This window comes from Quercus robur, chromosome 2 (assembly GCF_932294415.1).
Source record: "Quercus robur chromosome 2, dhQueRobu3.1, whole genome shotgun sequence".
NCBI lineage: Eukaryota > Viridiplantae > Streptophyta > Magnoliopsida > Fagales > Fagaceae > Quercus > Quercus robur.
Window position 1 is genome coordinate 48,451,742 of NC_065535.1, and position 22,129 is coordinate 48,473,870.

At 37.9% G+C, this 22,129-nt stretch overlaps 4 protein-coding genes across 4 annotated transcripts; 2 read left to right on the forward strand and 2 right to left on the reverse strand.

Moving 5' to 3' along the window:
- Positions 1–857: 857 nt before the first annotated feature.
- Positions 858–1,394, reverse strand: LOC126699734 (uncharacterized). Its single transcript, XM_050397708.1, has one exon. It carries the CDS (start codon positions 1,392–1,394, stop codon positions 858–860), a length of 537 nt encoding a protein of 178 aa, XP_050253665.1.
- A 5,206-nt stretch (positions 1,395–6,600) lies between these two features.
- LOC126699744 (uncharacterized) lies at positions 6,601–7,221 on the forward strand. Its single transcript, XM_050397715.1, has one exon. It carries the CDS (start codon positions 6,601–6,603, stop codon positions 7,219–7,221), a length of 621 nt encoding a protein of 206 aa, XP_050253672.1.
- A 2,338-nt stretch (positions 7,222–9,559) lies between these two features.
- Positions 9,560–10,069, forward strand: LOC126699762 (uncharacterized). The gene has a single exon (XM_050397732.1). It carries the CDS (start codon positions 9,560–9,562, stop codon positions 10,067–10,069), a length of 510 nt encoding a protein of 169 aa, XP_050253689.1.
- A 672-nt stretch (positions 10,070–10,741) lies between these two features.
- Positions 10,742–15,066, reverse strand: LOC126713823 (eukaryotic translation initiation factor 5-like). Its single transcript, XM_050413698.1, has 2 exons — positions 14,902–15,066; positions 10,742–12,753 (listed from the first exon to the last, which is right to left on the reverse strand). The coding sequence occupies exon 2, from the start codon at positions 12,376–12,378 to the stop codon at positions 11,053–11,055; it is 1,326 nt and encodes a 441-aa protein (XP_050269655.1). The 5' UTR covers positions 12,379–12,753; positions 14,902–15,066; the 3' UTR covers positions 10,742–11,052.
- Between the last annotated feature and the right edge of the window lie 7,063 nt (positions 15,067–22,129).

Genomic DNA, 22,129 nt, shown 5'->3' on the forward strand with positions numbered 1-22,129 from the left:
GGACTGGCTCTCAATCAGTTCCTCAATCCAATCCCCAAACAGATATTTCACTTTCAGATACAAAGTGGAAGAAACGGCTCTCAGCGCATGAAGCCAGGGTCTTTCTACAATGGCCGTGTAGGGAGAATAAGCATCCACTACAATGAAATCTACCTCTACCACTTTTGATCCTGCTTGTACGAGTAGTCAAATCTAGCCCTTTGGAATAACAACTTTCCCGTCGAAGCTTACCAAAGGTGAATCATAAGCTGCCAAATCCTCAAGTTTCAGGCCTAGTCCGTTGTACAAATCAGGGAACATAATCTCTGCCCCGCTACCCTAATCCACCAACACCCTCTTTACATCATATCCCCCTATTCTGAGGGTGACCACCAGGGCATCATCATGTAGTTGTATGGTTCCAACCTTGTCCTCATCGAAGAAACTCAACGTCGGCTGGTTCTCCACTCTAGCCCTCCTTGACTCAAGTCTAAAGTCCTCGGCAAGTGGCCGGGTTACAGACATCACCTTGGAGGGGAGAGAACCAGTTCTCCCTGGGGCCACGAAGATGACATTGATGGTGCCCAAAGAGGCTCTGGAAAAAGCGTTCGAGATCTTAATCCTGTCTGACCTCCTTGTCCATTGGGCTAATGTAGAAATTGTTTTAGCCTCCCCTCTCTGACCAGCTGCTCTAAATGACTCCTCAAAGTTCTACAGTCTTCTATGGTGTGCCCTTGGTCCTGGTGGTACTGGCAATGAAGGCTTTGGTTGTGCTTCATAGGGTCTCCTCCCATCTTATTTGGCCATTTGAAAAATGGCTCGTTCTTAATTTTCTCCAAGACGTGGTGTACTGGCTCTCGGAACACCGTATTAACCATTTAAGTAGTGGCAGACCCCGAATGTCCAGCAAAGTCTCTTCGGAGCCAGTTATTGTTGTATCTGTCCAACCTAAAATTCTTCCTCTCATGAGGGATAAGCTTAGCCTTCCCTTTCCCTTGTTGTTGGTCTTCCTTGACTCGCTTATACTTATCAATTCGGTCCATGAGTTGACGTACACTGTTAGCAGGTTTCCCAGTCAAAGATTTCCTCAAACCATGCTCGGCAGGTACGCCGACCTTGAAAGTTCTTATGGCCACATCATCAAAGTCACCATCTATCTCATTGAACATCTCCCAATATCTATCTGAGTACGTTTTCATGGTCTCCCCTTCTCGCATGGTCATAGACAACAAGGAATCTAAAGGCCGAAGAACCCTACTGCATGTGATAAAGTGAGATCCAAACGCCCGAGTAAGTTCCTTGAAGAAATCTATAGAACCTGCTCCCAGGCCATCGAACCATCTTATTGCCACAGGCCCCAGACTAGACAGGAACACCTTGCACATCAAGGCCTCGTTCTTGGAGTGGACAGCCATTCTCTGGTTAAAGTGACTTACATGCTCCACAGGGTCTGTTCAACCATTATACATGGTGAACGTTGGTTGAGTAAACCACTGAGGAAGTTTTCCTCATTCAATTCTACGTGTAAAAGGCGACATGAAAATTTGGTTTAACGCCTTGCTCATAGCGTCATTTCCAAGGCCTTAGCGAGACAGGCTCCTATTCCTACGCTCACGGTGGTAATCTTCCTCACACAAGAAGGATTCACTGGGGGGAGTTCTTGACCTAACTCTGTAGCTTCCATACCCTTCATCACCAGAAGAAAAATCAGAGTTGGAGGGAGTTCACCTTCGTCGTTCGTGGCGCAACTTCCTCTTCAAACAATCAATCTCCAGTTACATGGCTCTAGTGCTTTCCTCATGAGAGATGTGACTCCCACTTCGAGAGTGGCTAGTGCATGGGTGGTATGCACACTAACCTCGTTGTCCCTTCTTCACTCAAGATTCACAAAATGATCTTGACGTTGGGACCCCGTAGATTCCTTTCGATTCAAACCTGAACCTACCATAATTGAACGTTAAAATCACTACAGCACTAGAATTTCCCCACAGATGGCGTCAATTGTAAGGACGCGATTTGAGTCCTAAGCCCAAAAGTTAAAAGGATCTAGGCCTAAAGAGCTCAATACAATGAATTTATAGAGAGTAGATTGAAAAACTGAACTCTAATGAGTTGGGTAGCAATTATAGTGGATCTAAATGACAATAAAGTAAAAATGGACTAGTTTTATCTACAGAAAATTGTCCCCAGCACAGTCCGAGGAGATCAGTTCTTGTATATAATTCTTGAAGTTGATTACAAGTACAGTTCTTATTGCTACAGTATTTCTCTCTCAATTCTCTGATCCCCCTCTCTCAAGGCCTCCCTTCTATTTTATACTATCTCTTTCCTTTCATCTCTGCCCTCCACTTGTAGATTAGATTGTTGATGTTGATCCTTGTCATATCAACACCTTCCTGAAGTCTTTGGGGAGTAACTGTAAGGCTAAAAACTACTGTTCAGGTATCAATTCCTCATTAATGTGGCCAGAGAGTTAGCTGCAGAGCATTCAATGCGGTGGTAGCAGTTTTTCCTTAAATACTTCCCAGCTCCCATTTGTCTTATCTGTTCATAATGCATATCCTTATCAACAGAATTTCCTGGAACGTCACTATGGATGACAAAACACACTTTCAGATCTCTGCTTTGTTTAGCCGAGGAGATACTTCTCCTCGGCCTACCTTCCGCAGCCTTCTCATTCGAAGCTTGCTCATGGAGTTCTGAGTCTCACATCTTTATTAGTGTTTATCTATCCTCAGACCACTAAAATTCCTCAAACAAAACCCAAGGCCCAACATATATTCTTGGGCCCCTTATCCCTACAGATGAGTTTATGAATCAAATAGTAAATAACATCTTATTGGCATTCACATTAAAAACATATATGACATGTAATTTAACGATGAGATTTTCAAAATTTTAAATACAATAACAAGTTATTAGGCATTCACACAAAACTCTTTTGAAGTCTCTCCTTACTTAGTTTTATACCGTATGGAGCCAAACGTCACATATAGTATGGCAGTGGAATGGCAAAAAGGCCTAATAGAGCACCACCCTTCATCCTAAGCACCAACCACACCCGATGTTTGCAGTAAGGAAGCGAGAGGGGTATACAGAGTAGCCCTTCCCCTGGCCATCATGAGTTTTACATGTATCCTTATGCATCTTCGAACAACCATTGCCTTCTTGTCTTATTGCATTAATACCAGATACTAGGTATAATTTAAACACAATCATATATATATATATATATATATATTGGGTAAATTATAAATTTGGTCTATAACCTTTGCACTGAATGTCAATTTGGTCCCTAACGTTTCAAATGTGTCAATTTAGTCTTTAACCTTTTGGTATTATGCCAAATTGGTCCCTACCGTTAAATGATGAATGTAAAATACTGACATGACTAATGACCAAAATAAAAATATATATTTTTTGCCAACTCATATGCCATGTGTAAAGCTGATTAGGATTGAATTAAAAAAAATGAATGAAGATTTCACATGCAAGCACGTGAGGTCAAATTGGAACTAAAAAACCTTTTTCTATCATCCTCCAACAGAAGTTTCGAAGATTTGAGGAAGTTGACAATTGAATGCATTTTGGTTTGTACTTCTTTCGAAGTGCCAATGGCCCAATGTCCCTAACGCGAAAAAAAATTGTCTGCCAATCCATATATCACAAGCTTTTCCATTGAAATATTATAGAATTGGGGAAAAAGGAAGCAAAACAATAAACATAACCCTAGTTAAATTTCATCATCATGGTGATTGATGAGATGAGGAAGAGCACAGCGTGATTGATTTAGGGATTTTGATCCCAGTTTGGTTTCACGTGCTTGCACTTGCACATGAGATCTTCATTCAACTAGGTGCTTTTTTTTCTTTTTTCTTTTTAAGTTCAATCCTAGTCAGCATTACATATGGCATATGAGTTGGCAAAAAAAACAATTTTTTTTTTTTTTTTTTTTTGGCTATTAGCCAAGTCAGCATTTTTCATCCTATCACTTAATGTTAAGGACCAATTTGACACAATAGCAAAAGGTTAGGGATTAAATTAACACGTTTGAAACATTAAGGACCAAATTGACATTTAGTGCAAAGGTTAGGGACTAAATTTGTAGTTTACCCTGTATATATTCTGAGGATTACATGTTCTCTATATTCTTAATACGCATATAAAGTTTTGTGTTAATCAACGTATTATTTACTAGTTGATCTAGAAATCCATCTTTTATGCACAATTTTGAGTACAAAAATTAAAATTTAAACATTTGATCGATAACATAGTATTAATCTTAAGCATGTAAAGTATAAGAAGAAAACCTAATACAATAGGGATTTTTTTTTTTTTTTTTTAATTGCATCCCAAAAAAAAAAAAAAAAAAAAAAAAAAAAAAAAAAAAAAAAAAAAACACTAAGTGGTATAACATAATTTAGAGTTACACGTGTAACTTGAACCAAACTTATGTAGAATTAGCTGTTCCTTTTTGGTAGAAGTTTGTTCCCTAAGGTAACAGAGTTACTTGTAGGGCTAGTGGGGTCTGTTTATTTTTGGGGTTTGGGAAACACTGATAGCTAGGATGGACAATCTTATGACCAACTGGCGAAACTTATCGCTAAACGATAGGGGAGGAAAATTAGCAGTGAAAAGGGATAGAGCATCACATGAGCATACAATAGTGGCAAAATTTCTAACGAAGAGAGCCTTGAATACTGATGCAGTTATCAGAACTTTCAGTCCACTTTGGCGCTCACGGAACGGGTTTAAGGTCCGTTGCGCCGAGGACCACATTCTGTTGTTTGTGTTTGATAATCCGGAGGAGGTTGAAAAAATATTGGCAAGCGAACCATGGAGCTTTGATAGACATTTGGTTGTTCTACAGAAACTGGATAAAGCAGTCCCAGTACATGAAATGCCATTAAATACGGTGTCGCTTTGGGTGCAAGTACACAACATTCCGATGGGTTTCTTGAACAGGGGAGTAGCTGAGGATTTATGCAATACAATGGAGACAGTGGATCGCAATGCGAGTGATAAGGAGGTTGACCGAGGCAGTTTTATCCGTGTTCGGGTGCGAGTGGATATTTCTCTACCTCTTTGCAGGGGACGAGTTCTATCCATAGAAGACGGTGATGATCATTGGGTGACATTCAAATATGAACGTCTCCCTAACATATGCTACTGGTGTGGGTGTTTGGATCACTCGGACAAAGATTGTGACAGATGGCTGGAGAGTGAAGGCACGCTTAAAGAAAACGATCGGGTGTATGAAGCGTGGATTAGAGCAGCCTTCGCTCCGGTGAGTCGCAAGACAGTGGTGGTGGTGCCGGGGTTTTATGAAGATAAAAAAGGAAAGCAGTCAAAGCCAACCAAACCGGTGCCTGGGAAATATTCATCGCCGGCGTCAGAAACAGGGGCAGACGTTACTAAACCAGTGCAGGGGGCGGAGACAGTTACAGAAGAAACAGAGGAGCAAATTATGGGCTCAGTGATTGCACCAGAATCATTAAGTGCTGAAACGGCTAAGGGAGACAATCACGGAATTAAAGGATCTTTATTGGATGAGCAGATATTGGAGATAGACAAAGAATTAAATGGGATCGGATTTTCAGGGGATGAAATAAGAGGAGTTATTGATGCTAATAAAGGGGCTGATCTGGACGGGGCGCATAATAAGGAGGGAAAAAATGAAAGCGGCGCTGGTTTTGCAAGAAAAAAGGGTACTGAGCACGTGCCAAACTTAAGTGAAAACCCTAATATTACTAAGGAAATGCTCCAACCCGATGTGTGTGGACAAACTTCTGGCAGTGCACGCAGTGGGCAGAATTCTACAAGAACATGGATCAGGATAACTAGAAAGGCCAAAGATTTGAATGATGAAGGAAAAGGAGGGATTGACCATAGCATCAAACAGTCTTTCATGGAAGTGGATGGGTGTGAGGGGCAGAAGAAAAGAAGGTTGGCTCCTTCGAAGAGCAAAACGAATTTACCAATGGTGGAGGCTGAGTGTCAGCCCCGCCAAAAGCAATGAATCTCCTATGTTGGAACTGTTGGGGGCTTGGGAACCTCCAGACAGAACAAGAGCTTGGGGATTTGATCCGGGCACAAGATCCCTCAGTCGTGTTCTTAGCCGAAACATGGCTTGATAAAGCAAGGCTAGAAGAGATACGTGTTAAGTTGAAACTTGGTGGTATGATCGAAGTATGTCGGGAAACAAGAGGAGGAGGTATTGTAATTTTTTGGAAAAAGGATGTCGATTTTTCTTTAGGCACCTTTTCTCCTAACCATATCGATGGCATTTTGAACAAAGGAAAGAAGGATGAATGGAGGTTTACGGGGTTTTATGGGGAGCCAGAAACACAGAATCATCATATATCATGGACTTGCCTACGGAGACTAAAGAATAGGAATGCGATCCCTTGGTTGTGTGTAGGTGATTTCAATGAAATTACACGCAGTCATGAAAAAAAAGGAGGAAGATTGAGGCCTGAAAGACAAATGGGTGATTTTAGGGATGTCCTTGATGAGTGTGGGTTCTGAGATCTTGGTTTTGTGGGAGGAAAATACACATGGTGTAATGGCCATCCGGTTGGTTTCACTATTTGGGAAAGACTAGATAGAGCGGTAGCAACGATGGAGTGGATTGAAAAATTTCCTGCCACTAAAGTGATGCACTTGGAGTGTGGCTCATCGGACCATAAACCTATTCTTATTTGTTTGAATGGGATACCAAAAATCCGACAAAAACCATGGCGGTTTGAACACATGTGGATGGGGGAAGAAGGATGCAAGGACGTAGTTGAAGAAGCATGGGTACACGAAACCACTGGGCATGCCATGGCTCGGGTTGAAGGCAAAATAGGACGCTGTCAATCCAAACTGACATGGTGGAGTAGGCTGGCTATTGGAAATATAACTCGGCAATTAAAGGAAAAAAAGGTGCAGCTACGTAAGGCTGAAGATGCCGCTATTGTTGGGAAATCCATGAGTAGGGTATTTCGGCTTAAGAGGGAGATCAATGATCTTCTATCTAAGGAGGAAAAAATGTGGCGGCAAAGATCACGCACCCTATGGTTACATGAAGGGGATGGAAACACTAGATTTTTCCATAGCCAAGCTACACATAGATATCGAAGAAACAAAATTGAAGTGATCGAAAATCTGGTTGGGGAAAGGTGTGAAGAAGAAGGGGAGATAGCAAATATATTGATAGAACACCAATTTATTTACCTCATCCTCTCCGGATTTGATTGAGGAAGCTTTAGAAGCAACTCCATTGGTGATTACAGATGAGATGAATGATGAACTTGCTGCCCCCTATCAAAGAAGTGAAGTGGAATTAGCCATAAAGCAGATGGATCCTCTAAAAGCACCTGGTCCGGATGGGATGCCTCCATTATTCTTCCAACAATTTTGGCCAACTGTAGGTGAGGATGTGACAGAGGCAATCCTAACTTGCCTTAATTCTGGTACGATCCCTCCTTCCATCAATCGAACCTTCATCACACTCATTCCGAAGGTGAAGAGCCCGGTAAAAGTTTCTGAATTCCGCCCTATAGCTCTTTGTAATACTCTTTACAAGATTATTTCTAAAGTCCTTGCAAATAGACTTAAGAAATTATTACCATATGTTATTTCAGAATCTCAAACTGCCTTTCAATCGAGTAAAGCTATATCTGATAATATATTGGTGCCTTTTGAAACCCTACATCATATGAAATCACAAAAATCTAAAAAGAATGGCTTTATGGCTATGAAGTTAGATATGAGCAAGGCGTATGACAGAGTTGAATGGAAGTTTTTGATGATGATCATGGAGAAAATGGGCTTTTGTGAAAAGTGGAGGTCTCTTATTTTTGAGTGTATTAGCACTGTATCTTATTCAATTTTGGTGCACGGTGAGCCAAAGGGAGATATAAGACCTACTAGGGGAATTAGACAAGGCGACCCCTTGTCACCCTATCTCTTTTTGCTATGCTCGGAGGGGTTGAATAGGTTGCTTCAAAGGGCAGCCCATAATGACAAAATAAGGGGCTTTTCTTTATGCAAAAATGGCCCAAAAATCTCACATTTATTTTTTGCAGATGATAGCTTGGTGTTCTGTAGAGCTACCATGTCGGACTTATATGAAATCCAAGCCATTCTATCCTTATATGAACGTGCTTCAGGTCAAACGCTCAACCGGGAGAAAACCTCTATATTTTTTAGCAAGGCAGTAAATGATGCAAGAAGGCAAGAGATTTCAGATTTCTTGGGGGTTCCGGAAGTAAAAGAGTATAAAAAATATCTTGGCTTGCCGGCGGTGGTAGGAAGGAATAAAAAGGAGAGTCTAAGATACATAAAGGAAAGGGTTTGGAATAAAATACAAGGGTGGAGAGAAAAACTATTATCCCAAGCGGGTAGAGAAACCCTATTGATGGCGGTAGTGCAAGCAATTCCATCCTTCGCAATGAGCTGCTTCAAATTACCGGTGAGTTTATGCAATGAGATTGAGGCTATGATCCGAAAATTCTATTGGGGGCAGAAGGGGGAACAAAGAAAGATCCACTGGAAAAAATGGGAAATTCTTTGCAAACCAAAGGTGGAGGGAGGCATGGGATTCAAGGATCTGGAAAAATTCAACGATGCTATGCTAGCTAAGCAGGTATGGAGGCTACTACGGGATCAGAATTCTCTCTTCTTCCGTGTCTTCAAGGCCAAATATTTTCCAAATGGTTCGGTCTTGGAAGCTACAACTTCATCGGGGTCATATGCATGGCAAAGTATCATGAAAGCCAGGAAGCTAATTTCTAGAGGAATGAAATGGAGAATTGGTGATGGCAACAATATAAGTCTGTACTGTGACAATTGGCTTCCAGGCGAAGGGTCATCCAAAATAGTTTCTCCACGGGTACCTGAGCTAGAAGGGGCAAAGGTGTCGGCTCTTATATCCCAGGACACAGGAACTTGGGATCAGGATCTGATATCTCAACATTTCCTCTCCTTTGAAGCCCAACGCATAATGACCATTCCTTTGTGCTTGACAAACTAGCGGGATGTGTTAATATGGTCGGGCTGTACAAATGGGGAGTATTCAGTGAAATCTGGGTACAAACAGCTGTGTGAAGAGGAAAACATGTTGGAAGCATCGGCTTCGGATGCCTCAATCCAGAAAGCCTTCTGGAAACGTCTATGGAAGATACGGGTGCCAAACAAAATTAAAAATTTTCTTTGGCGAGTATGCTCCGACGCACTACCTACAAAAGTGAATTTGAAGAAAAGAAAAATCCTTGAGGACACAAGATGTGGCGCCTGTCTTTCTGCTCAAGAGACCACCCTCCATGCAATATGGAATTGTGATGAATTGAAAGAAGTTTGGCTCCCCTGTTTCAGCTGGGTTGGAACAGAGTATCCGAATATTAATGAAGTACAGGAACTAATTAGCCTGATTGGAGTACAAAAGCAGAGGCTGGAACTATTTGCGGTAGTGGCTTGGTTTGTTTGGAATCGCTAGAACAAAATACGGCTCCAAGAATCCAGCTTGGACAAGAGCAGAATTTTCAGTACAGCAGCTCAGTATCTCTCGGCGTTCCAGTTGAAATTTCCAGAAAAAATGGCTAAGTCCCCTGCGATTGCAACGAAGTGGAGTCCACCATTGGGCGAGGGGTATAAAACCAACTATGATGGAGCAGTTTTTGAAGAGGCGGGAGAGGCAGGGATAGGTGTGGTGGTGCGAAACGGAAATGGCGAAGTACTTGCTGCACTTTCAGAAAAAATACCTTACCCCGGTACTGTGGAGTTGGTGGAAATCCTAGCTGCAAGAAGGGCTGTCCAGTTCATTGTAGAATTGGGCATGGCACAGTCAATATTTGAAGGAGACTCAGAGATTGTTTACAAGGCATTGAAGTCAGGTGATGTGGGTCACTCGTCATTTGGTCAGTATGTGAAAGACATAATGTCTATTTCCGGTTCGATTCGAACTTTCTCTTTCTCTCATATTAGGAGGCAGGGTAATTGTGTGGCTCATGCCTTAGCAAAGAGAGCAAGATTTGCATTTCCATTGTTAGTCTGGATGGAGCATGTTCCACCGGATGTGATTCCTTTTGTACTTTCAGATCTTTAGTTTTTTAATAACATTTCATCGTATTGATCCTCAAAAAAAAAAAAAGTGGTATAACATGGTTTAGAGTTACACGCATAAGTTGAACCAAACTTATATATATATATATAACAATCCTCGAAAAAAAAAAAAAAAAAAACTTATATAGATAACATAACATCAGGTATAGTGAATCTCATCATGTTATCCAGTTGCTATCCAATAACCTAGTATCAGAGTTTTACTGGGTTGCAGATTTAGTTCATTGTTGGATCAAAGCTGAATTTTGGTTGCAAACGGCAAAAGACCTAATTGAGAATAAATTAGATCTTGAGCTGAATTGTTTTCCCAAGTAGTAGACCCTTTGTGCTACCTCAACCGGTAATTTTGAATGTTTCGAATCATAACTCATCAGATTTCATTTTTTCGAATCACAACTCATAAATTGGAAAGGATACAATCCACATTAGAAGACCGTTTCAGTAAAGTTCTGCCCCAATGCACAAATCATGAATTGTTGAAGGGCCTTCGACTAGTGGAATAATTGGTAGCTGCTTATCCTAAATGGTAAAATTTATACATCTTTCCCACCAAAGATCTATGGACCCAAGTATGCTGCCAAAGCAATCAGTAGGCACCCAAAAGATACTATCAGAGGCAAATATACGACACCATTCTATGGAGCCAAATGGTAGATTCAGAGACAAAAGAGAGACGTCATCATGAATTCATAAATCATAACAAACATACATTCACCTTTTTAACAGAGAATGAAGTTTAGCGACATAAACAAACTGCTTTGAATGTTCTTACATCAAACCAGACAAAGCACAACACTAGGTAACACATCGCCGAAAATAACAATAATAGTTCTGGTACAGGACACCAAATTGTAGTCCACAACACTACCAGATTAATAAAAAAACACAGACCAGAAGACACCCATTTATTCGTAGTAACAAACATGGAAGTAAACGTGCAAGCAAATTAAGTGAAATGAGAACACATCATTCCTCCTCAGTTTCTGACTCTGCACTCTGGAGCCAATCAATGAAAGGCCGAGCATTCTTCCATATCTGCGAGTTCTTGTTGCCTCCCTTCAGCCCTTCTTGATACCACTGTACAGTGTACTCTTCCTCCAAGACATCAGCATCATAAAGAGCTTTCAATACCAGAGCCACTTCTTTCAGTGCACTTGTCTTTGACTTCCCCCAGAACTTCTCAAGGGCACGAAGCAAGAGCAATTGTGACTCCTCATCCTGAGTTGAGGCAGCAGCAAGGAGGCTCTTCTTCTTGACCACTTCCTTATCAAACCCCTTCTCAACACCAACAAAGATTGCCTCAATCAGAGCATTCATCTTTTCCTGCGCAGACCCAGAAAGTGATCTGAGAAGAGACTGCAATTCCTTTGCTGAAACACCTCTCTTCAGATTTTCTTTCACCTCATCAGCAAGAGTTTTGTGTGTGACTGAGTTTCCATTTTCAGTACTTTCATTTGCTCTGTTTGCTGCTTTCGGCTTCTTCTCCATCTCTTCTGTAGAGAGCATGACCATATCAGCCGTCACAGCACTCAGTTGCTCTTGGATTCGTTGCTTAGCTGCCTCAAGGGATGTATCAGTTTGCCACTGAATGTCATCATCCTCATCCTCATCGGCTTCTTCCTTCTCATCAACTTGACTGTGAGTAGGTGATGTGCGATCCTCATCAGAGCCACTAGCTTTCTTCTTTGAAGAGCTGGCTTTTGTCGTGCCATCCTTAGAAGAGGTGGTACCCTTTTTCTTGGACTCTTTCTTAATTTTCTTCATCTCCTCATCAGCAGCTTCACCTTCCTTCAGACGCTCTTTCTCAGCCCTCCGCATAGCTTTCTTGTCCTTGGATCCCTTCTTTTGTTCAGGTGGGTTCTTCAAAATAAAAGTAGTGAGCTTGTCCCTCATATCCACATCAGACACAAAACCACAAGCAGCACATTTCAGTTGGAGCATCTGAGTTTTAGTAATCAAAATCTCAGTCTCCGGGTTTCCACAACCATAACACTGGACATATTTCTTGATGAAGTTCTCAAGAAGGCCAGCAAGTTTAGGAGTGTCATGGGCCCCATTAACCAGAGAAGTCCCAGTTTTCTCGTCAAATTTAGATTGGGCTCCAAGCTCACACCCGAAGTACTTAGTGGTGTAAGAGGCTGGTCTTGCCAAAGCCTTTGCAATATCAACCATGTTGACTACATTTGTCTTGATGCCATTTCCTCGGCCCTCAATTTTGGTAATCATTTTGGGCATCTTATACCTGTAGAAGGCATCATCACTATTTCCAGCACCTATGTTCTGTAAAGCCATCTTGACTACAGTGCAAAATTTGAAGAACAAATAAACTTGGGTGTCACAGGGAGAAAATGCAGAGATTCGAACTATGGGCAATGGCAAAATTGTCTTCCAAGGATTCCAGGACAAGAGAAGACTGGTCTTCAGAGGTTAAAAAAGGTTGCACCCGATTGCAACCATCAAACTCAGGGTGTTCCAGAAATGGCCCGAGATGCATACAGCCAGTCCTTTGAAAAATGGATCTGTTCTTTTTTCTTAATGAAGGACAATACTCTCCTAGCAACCCAATCGATCCCAAATCGAAGGTGGCCTGTTCGGACATAAAAGAAACTTCAATGTTGACACCTTCACCTTGAAAAGATGCAAATAGCAGCTAACCCCACAAGCTCCCTGTGTCAACAATGTCCAGAATTAGAAGTAAGAAACATATAGAGATAGATGTGCTGTTAATAACACAAGAAAATTCTTCATATGTCAGGTTCCATTAGTTATGAAGTCCAATAGGACATAAGGTGAAGTGAAGCATTTAGATTGCCAACACAAGCAACAAGTAACAAGAATAGCAATACAATGGTTCAGAACATGTCATGAATAAAAGAAAGATTGTGAGTTCGTACTTGTACAACTATCTACATAGCAGTACACAAAGATTGCCAGTAAAACCCAAAACATAATCAAAATGAATGCAATGTAATAAACATCGTGCTCAAATTTTTCAGTAAGTTTCCTTGTTGACAGAAGTGTTAAATACATTAAAATAAACCTCCTTAAGCAGCTGAGCAATCAACTTGCCTTCTCATGAAGATAAAAAGTTCAATTAAACATAGCACAATTCAAGTTTTATGTGACATTTTTAGTTAAAGGTCATTCAAGACTAAATCCGGAAAATAAGAAAAGAAGAAACCCCAGAGAAGGGGGACATTGAAACAGAAAAGGCCGCGCAAAAACACATTTAAAGCATAAAAAACACAATGATTTACTTTCTTCCAATTAAACAAAAAAGAAACTCGAAATAAACCAGTATAGCCATTAAAAATAACTAGTGTTTAAATACATATAGAACTTAAATCATATGAGTGTAATATACTAAAATGTTATAATCAAGTGTTTTTTACAAGTGATGCATGAAGAGATTAGGTCTATTATTGATTTCAAAACAAGGTTTAGGCTCTATTAATTATTCTAACAATATGCAGTATGTTTTACAACAAGATTCTATAAACAAATTAATCTAACAATAGGTTTTACAACAAGCTTTTTAAATAAAAATTATAAATAATAAAGAAACTTAATATTAATAAAATAAATAAATAAACAACTGAGGCTCTCCCCTTAGCACCATGTTCATGGTTTAAGGTGCTCACCTCACTTGCCAAGGCTCTAAAGGTGAACAACTTAGTAAAAGCACTTAGGCGAGCACCCGGCTCGCCTTTGACTTCCATGAATAGAACAAGGTGAATCATAGACATGCCATATAAGAACATCTAGGAACCAGAACAGAAACATTAGAACCCTTCAAGCAAAATACATTTTCAGATCCTCACTTCCCATTTAACATTTACTGTAAAGAATGATGGTCAACATTTCATCCCATTGCAAAAACATGCATTATGAACTCAAGCAAGATTTTGTAGCATCATATCCAAACTACAATAAACCTAAATATGTACACTTTTACATGAACATTTAAGCTCAGCCCTAGACAAACATAACACACCTCATAACAATTAGAACATAACACCACTAGTCTTATCAGTCCCACATTGTTCATACTTCCTTTTAAACCCGTACAACCCTATACATAGCATCGTAATAATTATATAAGCTAAGACTAAATGACATAACACTTTCAAATCAAACTAGTTAATACCCATCAACATTTACAGCTGTCCATTGCTCTCTCTCTCTCTCTCTCTCTCTCAAAAATCTGTTCATACAAATTATACATATATTTAAATCCTTTAGAACTCAGAAATAATGACAGTAGTACAAACATTTTCAGGTTTGGTGTTTCCTTAAAACTAATTTTTTTTTGTTCAGTTGGGGAAAACAAAAACATTGAAAACATCTTTATTTGTGAGTTTCCTTTCTGTCTTATAAAAAGCAGTTTCTGAAAATTAAAACCAAAAAGGTCCTCAACAGTTTCACATTAATTAATTAAAATTTTATAATCAAAATTATCATAAAGTAAATCTGTAAAAATCGGAACTTTTAAAATTTAAAAAAAAAAAAATCATTCAAAGAATACAAACATCCAAATTCTGAAACTTGCAATTATAATTACCATTGTGAAACAACTACGAAAAAATAATACAGATTCGTACAAAAATCCCGTTCAATCAGCTACATCACAAAATTATTTGGTTTTTTTTAATTTATTTACAATATATTCAAAATCTAAAGCGATTTAAGCTGAGATAGAATAAGATCTAGAAACTGAACCAATATAATGTATAAGAAAATTTAAAATAAATAAATAATCGACAAATATCAAAGAAAAATTATCAAACTGAACAAAGAAACCCTAGGGCTCAATACCTGCAATCAACGAAAATCTAAATCGAAAACGAAACCAAGAGCGAGAGCGAGTGCGAGTGCTATTGTGAGAAAGAAAGAGCGAAAGCAATGGCGAAAGAATTAGGGTTTAGAGGACTCTGTGGCTGAAGAGAGAGACAAAGCATCAGAGGCGGCCAAGCGATTTCTTATATAGGGTTGGAGAAGAGGTGGGGAAATCATCACCTGGTGCATGGGCTTTTCTGTTTTCAGTGGTACTGGACTTTTATGACGTTCAATTGAAAGAGTTGGGCCATGATGTTGATCTTGGCCGTTTATTTTGTAGACTGATTTTATGGACTGCTTTTCTGATCTGGAAGAATTACAGATCGGCATGCTTGATAAGATTTTTAGGTGGCCATATGTCGTTTCCCTAAACTACCCTCCAACATTAATGTACTTCAAGGTGTTCCAAGTTCCAATCTTCAGGCCTTTTTGGAACTAAAATATTTTTGGCTTTTGTTTATGGATGCGCACCGTCAAAGAATCAAACCGATCACACATATTGAGAAGTAACTAAAACTAATAAGTTGTTTCTCAAAAAAAAACTAAAACTAATAAGTAAATATTTAATTAGCTGAAATATGTGAACACTCTAAAAAAAGCTAGTTGTTTCTCAAAAAAATAAAAATAAAAAGCTAGTTGATTCCTATCCAATAAAAAATTCAATTTTAAGTAATGTACTTCAGCACTCGTTACGTTCATAATAAATAGATTATGTTTTAAATTTGGTTTTAATATTATAATTTAAAAAAAAAATTAAATTAAATATTAAATTTTAAAATATAATAAATTTTAAATTTGTTTTTTACACTATAATTTCAAAAAATTTAACTTAAATATTTAATTTTAACAACCAAGTATTATGATTTTGTTATTTTTGAATCAAATCATGAAATTCTAAAATTGTATTAACTTAAACTTCGAACTTTTTGAATTTGATTTGGGAGTATAGTTTTAAAAGTAAAAGTTTTGATTTGACACTATAAGGTTGTGGTGGGCATTTTTGTATTTTGGACTAGGTTGTTTCCTATGGTACTATGGCCCAATAGTTCTGGAGTAAGAGAGTTGGGACTAACTTGATTGAAACTGTAAAGACCCAAGGAAAAGCGCTAGCCACATCTGTGCTAGCCACATCTGCGTTATACCTCAAAAGGACTAGTCACGATTAAGGCTCCTTGCAGTTGTTAATAAAGCCCAGCTCAACCCAGTAAATACACTATATGGGACTCATCACACACCAACACATATCACACAATAAATCAAATTGGGACATCACAATCTCTCCCACTTAAATCCCTAACATCCTCGTTAAGGCCCACTTTGTGGAGTAGTGTCTCCGAGCCCACATGGGGTTACCGAGCCGGCTCTGATACCATATGTAATGACCCAAGGAAAAACACTAGTCACATCTGCATTATATCTCAAAAGGACTAGTCACGATTGATACTCCTTGCAGTTGTTAATAAGCTCAGTTCAACTTAGTAAATACCCGATGTGGGACTCATCACACACCCACACATATCACACAATCAATCAAATTGGGGCATCATAGAAACTCACCTCAAGCCAGCTTGTGCACAAGCAAGGATCCCGTTATGGAGATCTTGGTCACGTGCCCATAACAGAGAATGCTCTCAAAAAAATGTTATAGCAGGAGACACGTAATAGAATAAGATAGAAAGATACTCTAACTAAAATGCTTACTGCCAGCCAAAGATAACATTAAAACATCTTTGCGACAGGAAGAAAATGTGATAATATGAGTATGGCAGAAATAATTTAGTAATAATGAAAAGAGCAATGCTAATGCTTAGAAATCGTGATAAAAGAGAGGAAGGGGATTGGTCTACTAGACTTAGCTCCTTGGTAGATTTAAGTCCAAAAAGGGAACCAATCTCCAATGTGGGCAACCTCTTAGGGTAATCTTGCCGTAAAAATTGCCCACTTTGGAAGAATGGACCTAAGTGACTTATTCTTAAATCTCTTGGCTAACTGGAGGGTAGGTTGTTGAGAGGGAGAGAAGGGAGCAGCATATTGGTGCATGTCTTATCACACCTTTTGTTTTCTCACTTTTTTTCCTACTCTCTCGTTTTCTTTTTTTCTTTTGCTTATCCTCTCTGTTTTTCCTTTTAGCTTTCTATTTCTTTCTACGTCTTTATTCTTTCTTGTTTTTTTGTCTTCCTCCATTGTTATTTATTGTGCACAGCCAAGGCTTTTATATACTGCTTACCATGATAAAATTTATCATTTTACCTCTCAACTATTTTTTGGCCTGTTGTGGGTTTCCTTCCTTGGCCACCCATTGGTCTGTTGGCTGCCCAACCACCACCACTACCCTGTGCTGGCTGTGCCATGTTCCATTCCCAAACAAAAGGAATTTTGTTTTATTTTCTTACTTTCCATAGCGTTCCCATCCGAATAAGGGTTGGGTGCTCTCTCTCACTAATTCCTATGGCATGCACCAAATGATTCCAGCTTATCTCTCACTCTTTTTGGTAGTATATTATCCCAGCAGGACATTTCCCCCAAAAGAGCTTGAGCGAGAATCCCAGAATAGACTTTCTCCTTCTCCCCACCACCAAACTATACCCTCTTTTACCTTTGGCCCATGGCCCACTGCACCTATATTGGCTGGGTACAATTGGGTGGTGTCCGAGCCTTGTGTGGGCTCCATTCTCATGTGAGTCCATGGTTTGTCTGTCGTTCATGTGTTTGCTATTGCCTATGGATTTGTCTGGTCTTGCTGCGCGTTTCTGCTGCTTATTTTTAACCCTTTGTGGCGTGGGTAAGTCTAGGTCTTCATTCTTTGCATTTCGTTTCCTCTCTAGGTTGGGTCTTACTTGGGCACAAGCCATTTCTTCTTCAATTTGACCCCTATTTCCATTTATTGTTGGTTTGTGGGCCGACTAATATTCCTGCCACGCCATTCCATTACTTCTGCCATGTTATTACCTGACTTGTGCTTGCTGAGCCTCCTTTAGCCATACCATGTACTTTTCCTTTATTCAGTTCACGTTGCCCAGTATTTCTACTGGGTTAATTCTCATACCATCTTGGGCTTCCTCGGCCCATTTTATTCCTTTGGGCATTCTCAGCCCGCTTCATTCCTTTGGGCATCCTTGGCCCATTTCATTCTTACATTCTCATGGGCTTTTACTAAATCTTTCAGGCTTTCCCAACCCAATTATCATATCCTTCACTTTCGGGGTTTGTTGGCCTTTACACCAACCCCATTTACTAATTCATTTCTTTGGACTCTTTCGACCCATTTTTGCTTACTTTCTATTTCTTATAATTCCCATGGACTTACTACTTCCTTCTCTGGGCTCCTTTGGGCCCGTTTGTTTTCTTTGGGGCATTTTTTACTATTTTATATGCCTGTAGACCATTATTCCTGCTATTTGGATTTAATGGTGTTTTTTTTTTTTTTTGCTTAGCTAATTCTTCTTTCTTCACTCTTTGTTATATTGTTGAGCTTTTTATTGTCATTGGCCCTTTTCTTTTTTGCCAAAATGGACCTCAACAAAGGTTAATTTGTAAGAATCTTAACACCGTGCTTTATATCGAAACTATAGGGTATTAGGGTTTAGTTTAAAACCACCCCCAAAGTATAAGATTACAAAACGTTATTTTCACTGCTTTTTTCCCCTAAATTTGGTCCCAACAAATGAAATACTTCTTTAATTATACAATAATCTTCAACATTTTCCATAGATCTTCTATTCTTATTGTATGCAATAAAAAGATTGTTCTCATGAAATTGTACAATCAAAGAAGTAAATGTAACTCAATTATAGGAAAAAGAAAAGGCTTATTATTTTAATTGTGTTGGCAAGATGTGTAATATAACAATTTTTTTACTTGCTACTAGAGAAAAATATTTTATAAAGTAAAATAGATGTAATGAATGATAATAGAAATAATTACACTTTACCTACATGTGGTTTGCCTCTAATTTGACTTATCTACCCGTGGTTTCATTTTTAACACTTTACCTACCTGTGATTCCCTCCGTTACTTCTTTGTTACCCACCTCCAGTGCAGACGTTACTCTAACACATAAACTCATTAAAAACAGAACCTAAAGCAAATCAAACACTCCTTACTAAGGAAGAACGAAGAACCAGAGTACTCAAATATTTTCTTTTCCAACATTTCTCATACACACAAATTCAACTAAATCAAAACCCAACCAAATCAATAATAAAACATTTAAATAATCCAAAATAACCAAAAAAGCTATAAACTTCACAATCAAACCAAATCAATAATAAAACATCTAATTTTTTCAAACAAGTTTTCTCTCTCTCAAACCCGCTGGAGCCCTTGGATCTCTCTCTCTCTCTCTCTCTCTCTCTCTCTCTCTCTCTCTCTCTCACAAACCGTTGGATGTCTCTCTCTCTCAATCAAGCTTTATCTCTTGGTTCAAGCCATTGCCACCGCATCTGACAGTCGAAAACCCAAATCACAGGTTGAACACTGATTACACCACCACTATCACCACCACCGTCCAAAAACCTAGATCTTTAAGGCTCTCTCGGTTCAAGCTCTTAATGTTTGGTCCTCTCTCCTCTCTCTCTCTAACTCATCATCTTTATCTCTCTCTTTAAACCCATGGTTGAAAACCCAGATCGGTGGTGATTAGGTGGTTTGATCGGTCCAAATCTAAAAGAAAGAGAAGCACAAATGGTCACTTGGATTGGGTTTTCTTCGAGGTTTGTTGAGGATCTGTAGTTTGATGATTTTGGCTGGAATTTATAGAAGCATAGAGGTTGGGTTTTGTTGGTCTGATTGGTTAGTAACATTTTGCATTTTTAGTTGTGATTCGATGCACAAGGTGGCTTTGATTGTGAAGTTTATAGCTTTGTTGGTTGTTTTGGATTATTTAGATGATTTATTATTGATTTGAGTACTCTGTTCTTCGTTCTTCCTTAGTGAGGAGTGTTTGATCTACTTTACGTTCTATTTTTGATGAGTTTACGTGTTAGAGTAACGTCTGCACTAGAGGTGGGTAACAGAGAAGTAATGGAGGGAACCACAGGTGGGTAAAGTGTTAAAAATTAAACCACGGGTAGGTAAGTCAAATTAGAGGCAAACCACATGTGGGTAAAGTGTAATTATCCCATGATAATAATGTAACTTTTTTTTTCAAATAATTACAATATGTTGCAAATCTTGTTGCATGAATCCTTTCCCCTTATATTTTAACTTGTAAAAGTTTTTAACAAACAAATATGTTATAACTTCAATTTCATTAATTTCTTGTAAAAGTTTTTAACAAACAAATATGTTATAACTTCAATTTCATTAATTTTCAATAAATTAGGGTTTGTAATTAGACATATTTTTCCTCCAAATTGGATTTAAGGAATATATTCTAACCTATAGTATTTTAATCAAATGACTCACTAAATCATCTAAATAAATCACATGATTGTTAAGTAGATTATGTAAATAAAAGTAAACATGAATGCTCATTAGAATCGTCACTCAGTGCTTTTCAAGAAAATTTGTTTTTTACAACCTGTGAGAATCATTAGATTAATAATATGACAAATTAAATAAATAATTTTGACAATGCAGTAGATTTATGAATATAGTGGTTATTTATACAAAATAAATTAATAATTATACTAAGTATGCTTATGAATGTTACGTGGTTAGTTGATGAATGATTAAAATATGCAATTCCTTCTCAAAAATAAATAAATGCAATTCAAGCAGGCAAAATTTTTTTATTTATTTTTTATACAAGATAGAAATTCTACTCTAGCCTAATCTAAGTGTATATGTGTGTAAAACTTCATTCTGGAGACTTAAACACCAACCCTTACCCTCCCACACCGCACAAACACTTATACTTGCTGAGTTACTATCGTACCAAGGGTGTGCGAGGGTAAGTAGGCAAACTTTAAAGACTACGAATGGATCTAAATATGTTTAGGAATGGTTAGTCATTTGTGCATAGAACAATAGGGACTTTGATGAGTTCGTTTATGTGAAGTCAAAAGGATTTGGTTTCTATAATATTGTTCAACTTCACCTATAGGATTATTTGAGAGTTTTATTTTATTTTATTTTTTATTCATTTTCCACCATAAGAAAGATGACTTTACAATTGAGCATCATAAGTGATTAGGTATTTTTGTTTGCATTGCTATAAATTCTCAATTAAAAATTTTTAAATCATTATTTTATTGAACATATAGAAGAGTTATTTATTCTTAACTCATCTCTAAATCTTCAAGAAACTTGTGAATCTTTTTAGAATTGGTGATATTTATTTATTAGTAAACAAGTATGCAAGAACAAATCATGAAAAACAACTAAAAATAAGGTTTCACAATTACTACCATGATATAGTTCAACATTTGGATTTCAAAATTTTTGTTAAATATTTTTGAATTGCACCAATGACTAGCAAGGGCTAGAATTTAATAGCCTACTAATTTGTTTATTTAGTGGTTCTATATGTACTTATTCACTTATTTTTCTCATTTCTATTGCAACTATGGAACACATTTTTAATCATGAATATTATCAATCATAGGTTTCATAACAAAATGAAAGATGATATTCTAGGAAATTTTTTGATTTTGTACATCAAAAGGGAGATTGGTGTGAAATTCAATTCATAATTAATATTTTAAAGAATATTGAGTTCCATTTTGATATATCATAAATGATTGAGTTGAATATATATATATATATCATTTGTGTCTTTTATTTTGTTAATACTAAATGGATATTAGTTTTATTTTTCATATATTTATTTAGTTTTGAATTTTTAGTCTTACTTTAGAATGATCAAAATTTTGGTTCATGTTTTGGCATCCTAAAGACAAATTTCTAGAATTATCCTTAATCATCTACTATTCATAATTTGACACATCAACTGTTAGGAAAGATTTTGTAAGAATTAGTTTGACTTGCTTATTGCATGCAAGTGTGTATATATATAATTTTTTTTTAATAATTTGATAATTACAATAAAAGAATGAGATATGAATGATAGATATATCCAAAAACACCAAAATGTGACACACAATTAAGCTCAAATATCTACACTTATATGATTTTTTCTTTCCGTCTCTTTTTATCTATATCTTAGCTGTTTTGTAATAAAAAAATCTGTTTGTGTCCAGTCAAACCGCGTAGCTTTGAACCCAGTAGTAGTTTATAGGTTTTTACAATTATAGTCATCAAAATG

What these genes read in the sequence shown, in the direction of transcription:
- LOC126699734 (XM_050397708.1), bottom strand. Translation starts at nt 1,394, where the DNA reads ATGGCTGTCCACTCCAAGAACGAGGCCTTGATGTGCAAGGTGTTCCTG.
- LOC126699744 (XM_050397715.1), top strand. Translation starts at nt 6,601, where the DNA reads ATGGAGTGGATTGAAAAATTTCCTGCCACTAAAGTGATGCACTTGGAG.
- LOC126699762 (XM_050397732.1), top strand. Translation starts at nt 9,560, where the DNA reads ATGGCTAAGTCCCCTGCGATTGCAACGAAGTGGAGTCCACCATTGGGC.
- LOC126713823 (XM_050413698.1), bottom strand. Translation starts at nt 12,378, where the DNA reads ATGGCTTTACAGAACATAGGTGCTGGAAATAGTGATGATGCCTTCTAC.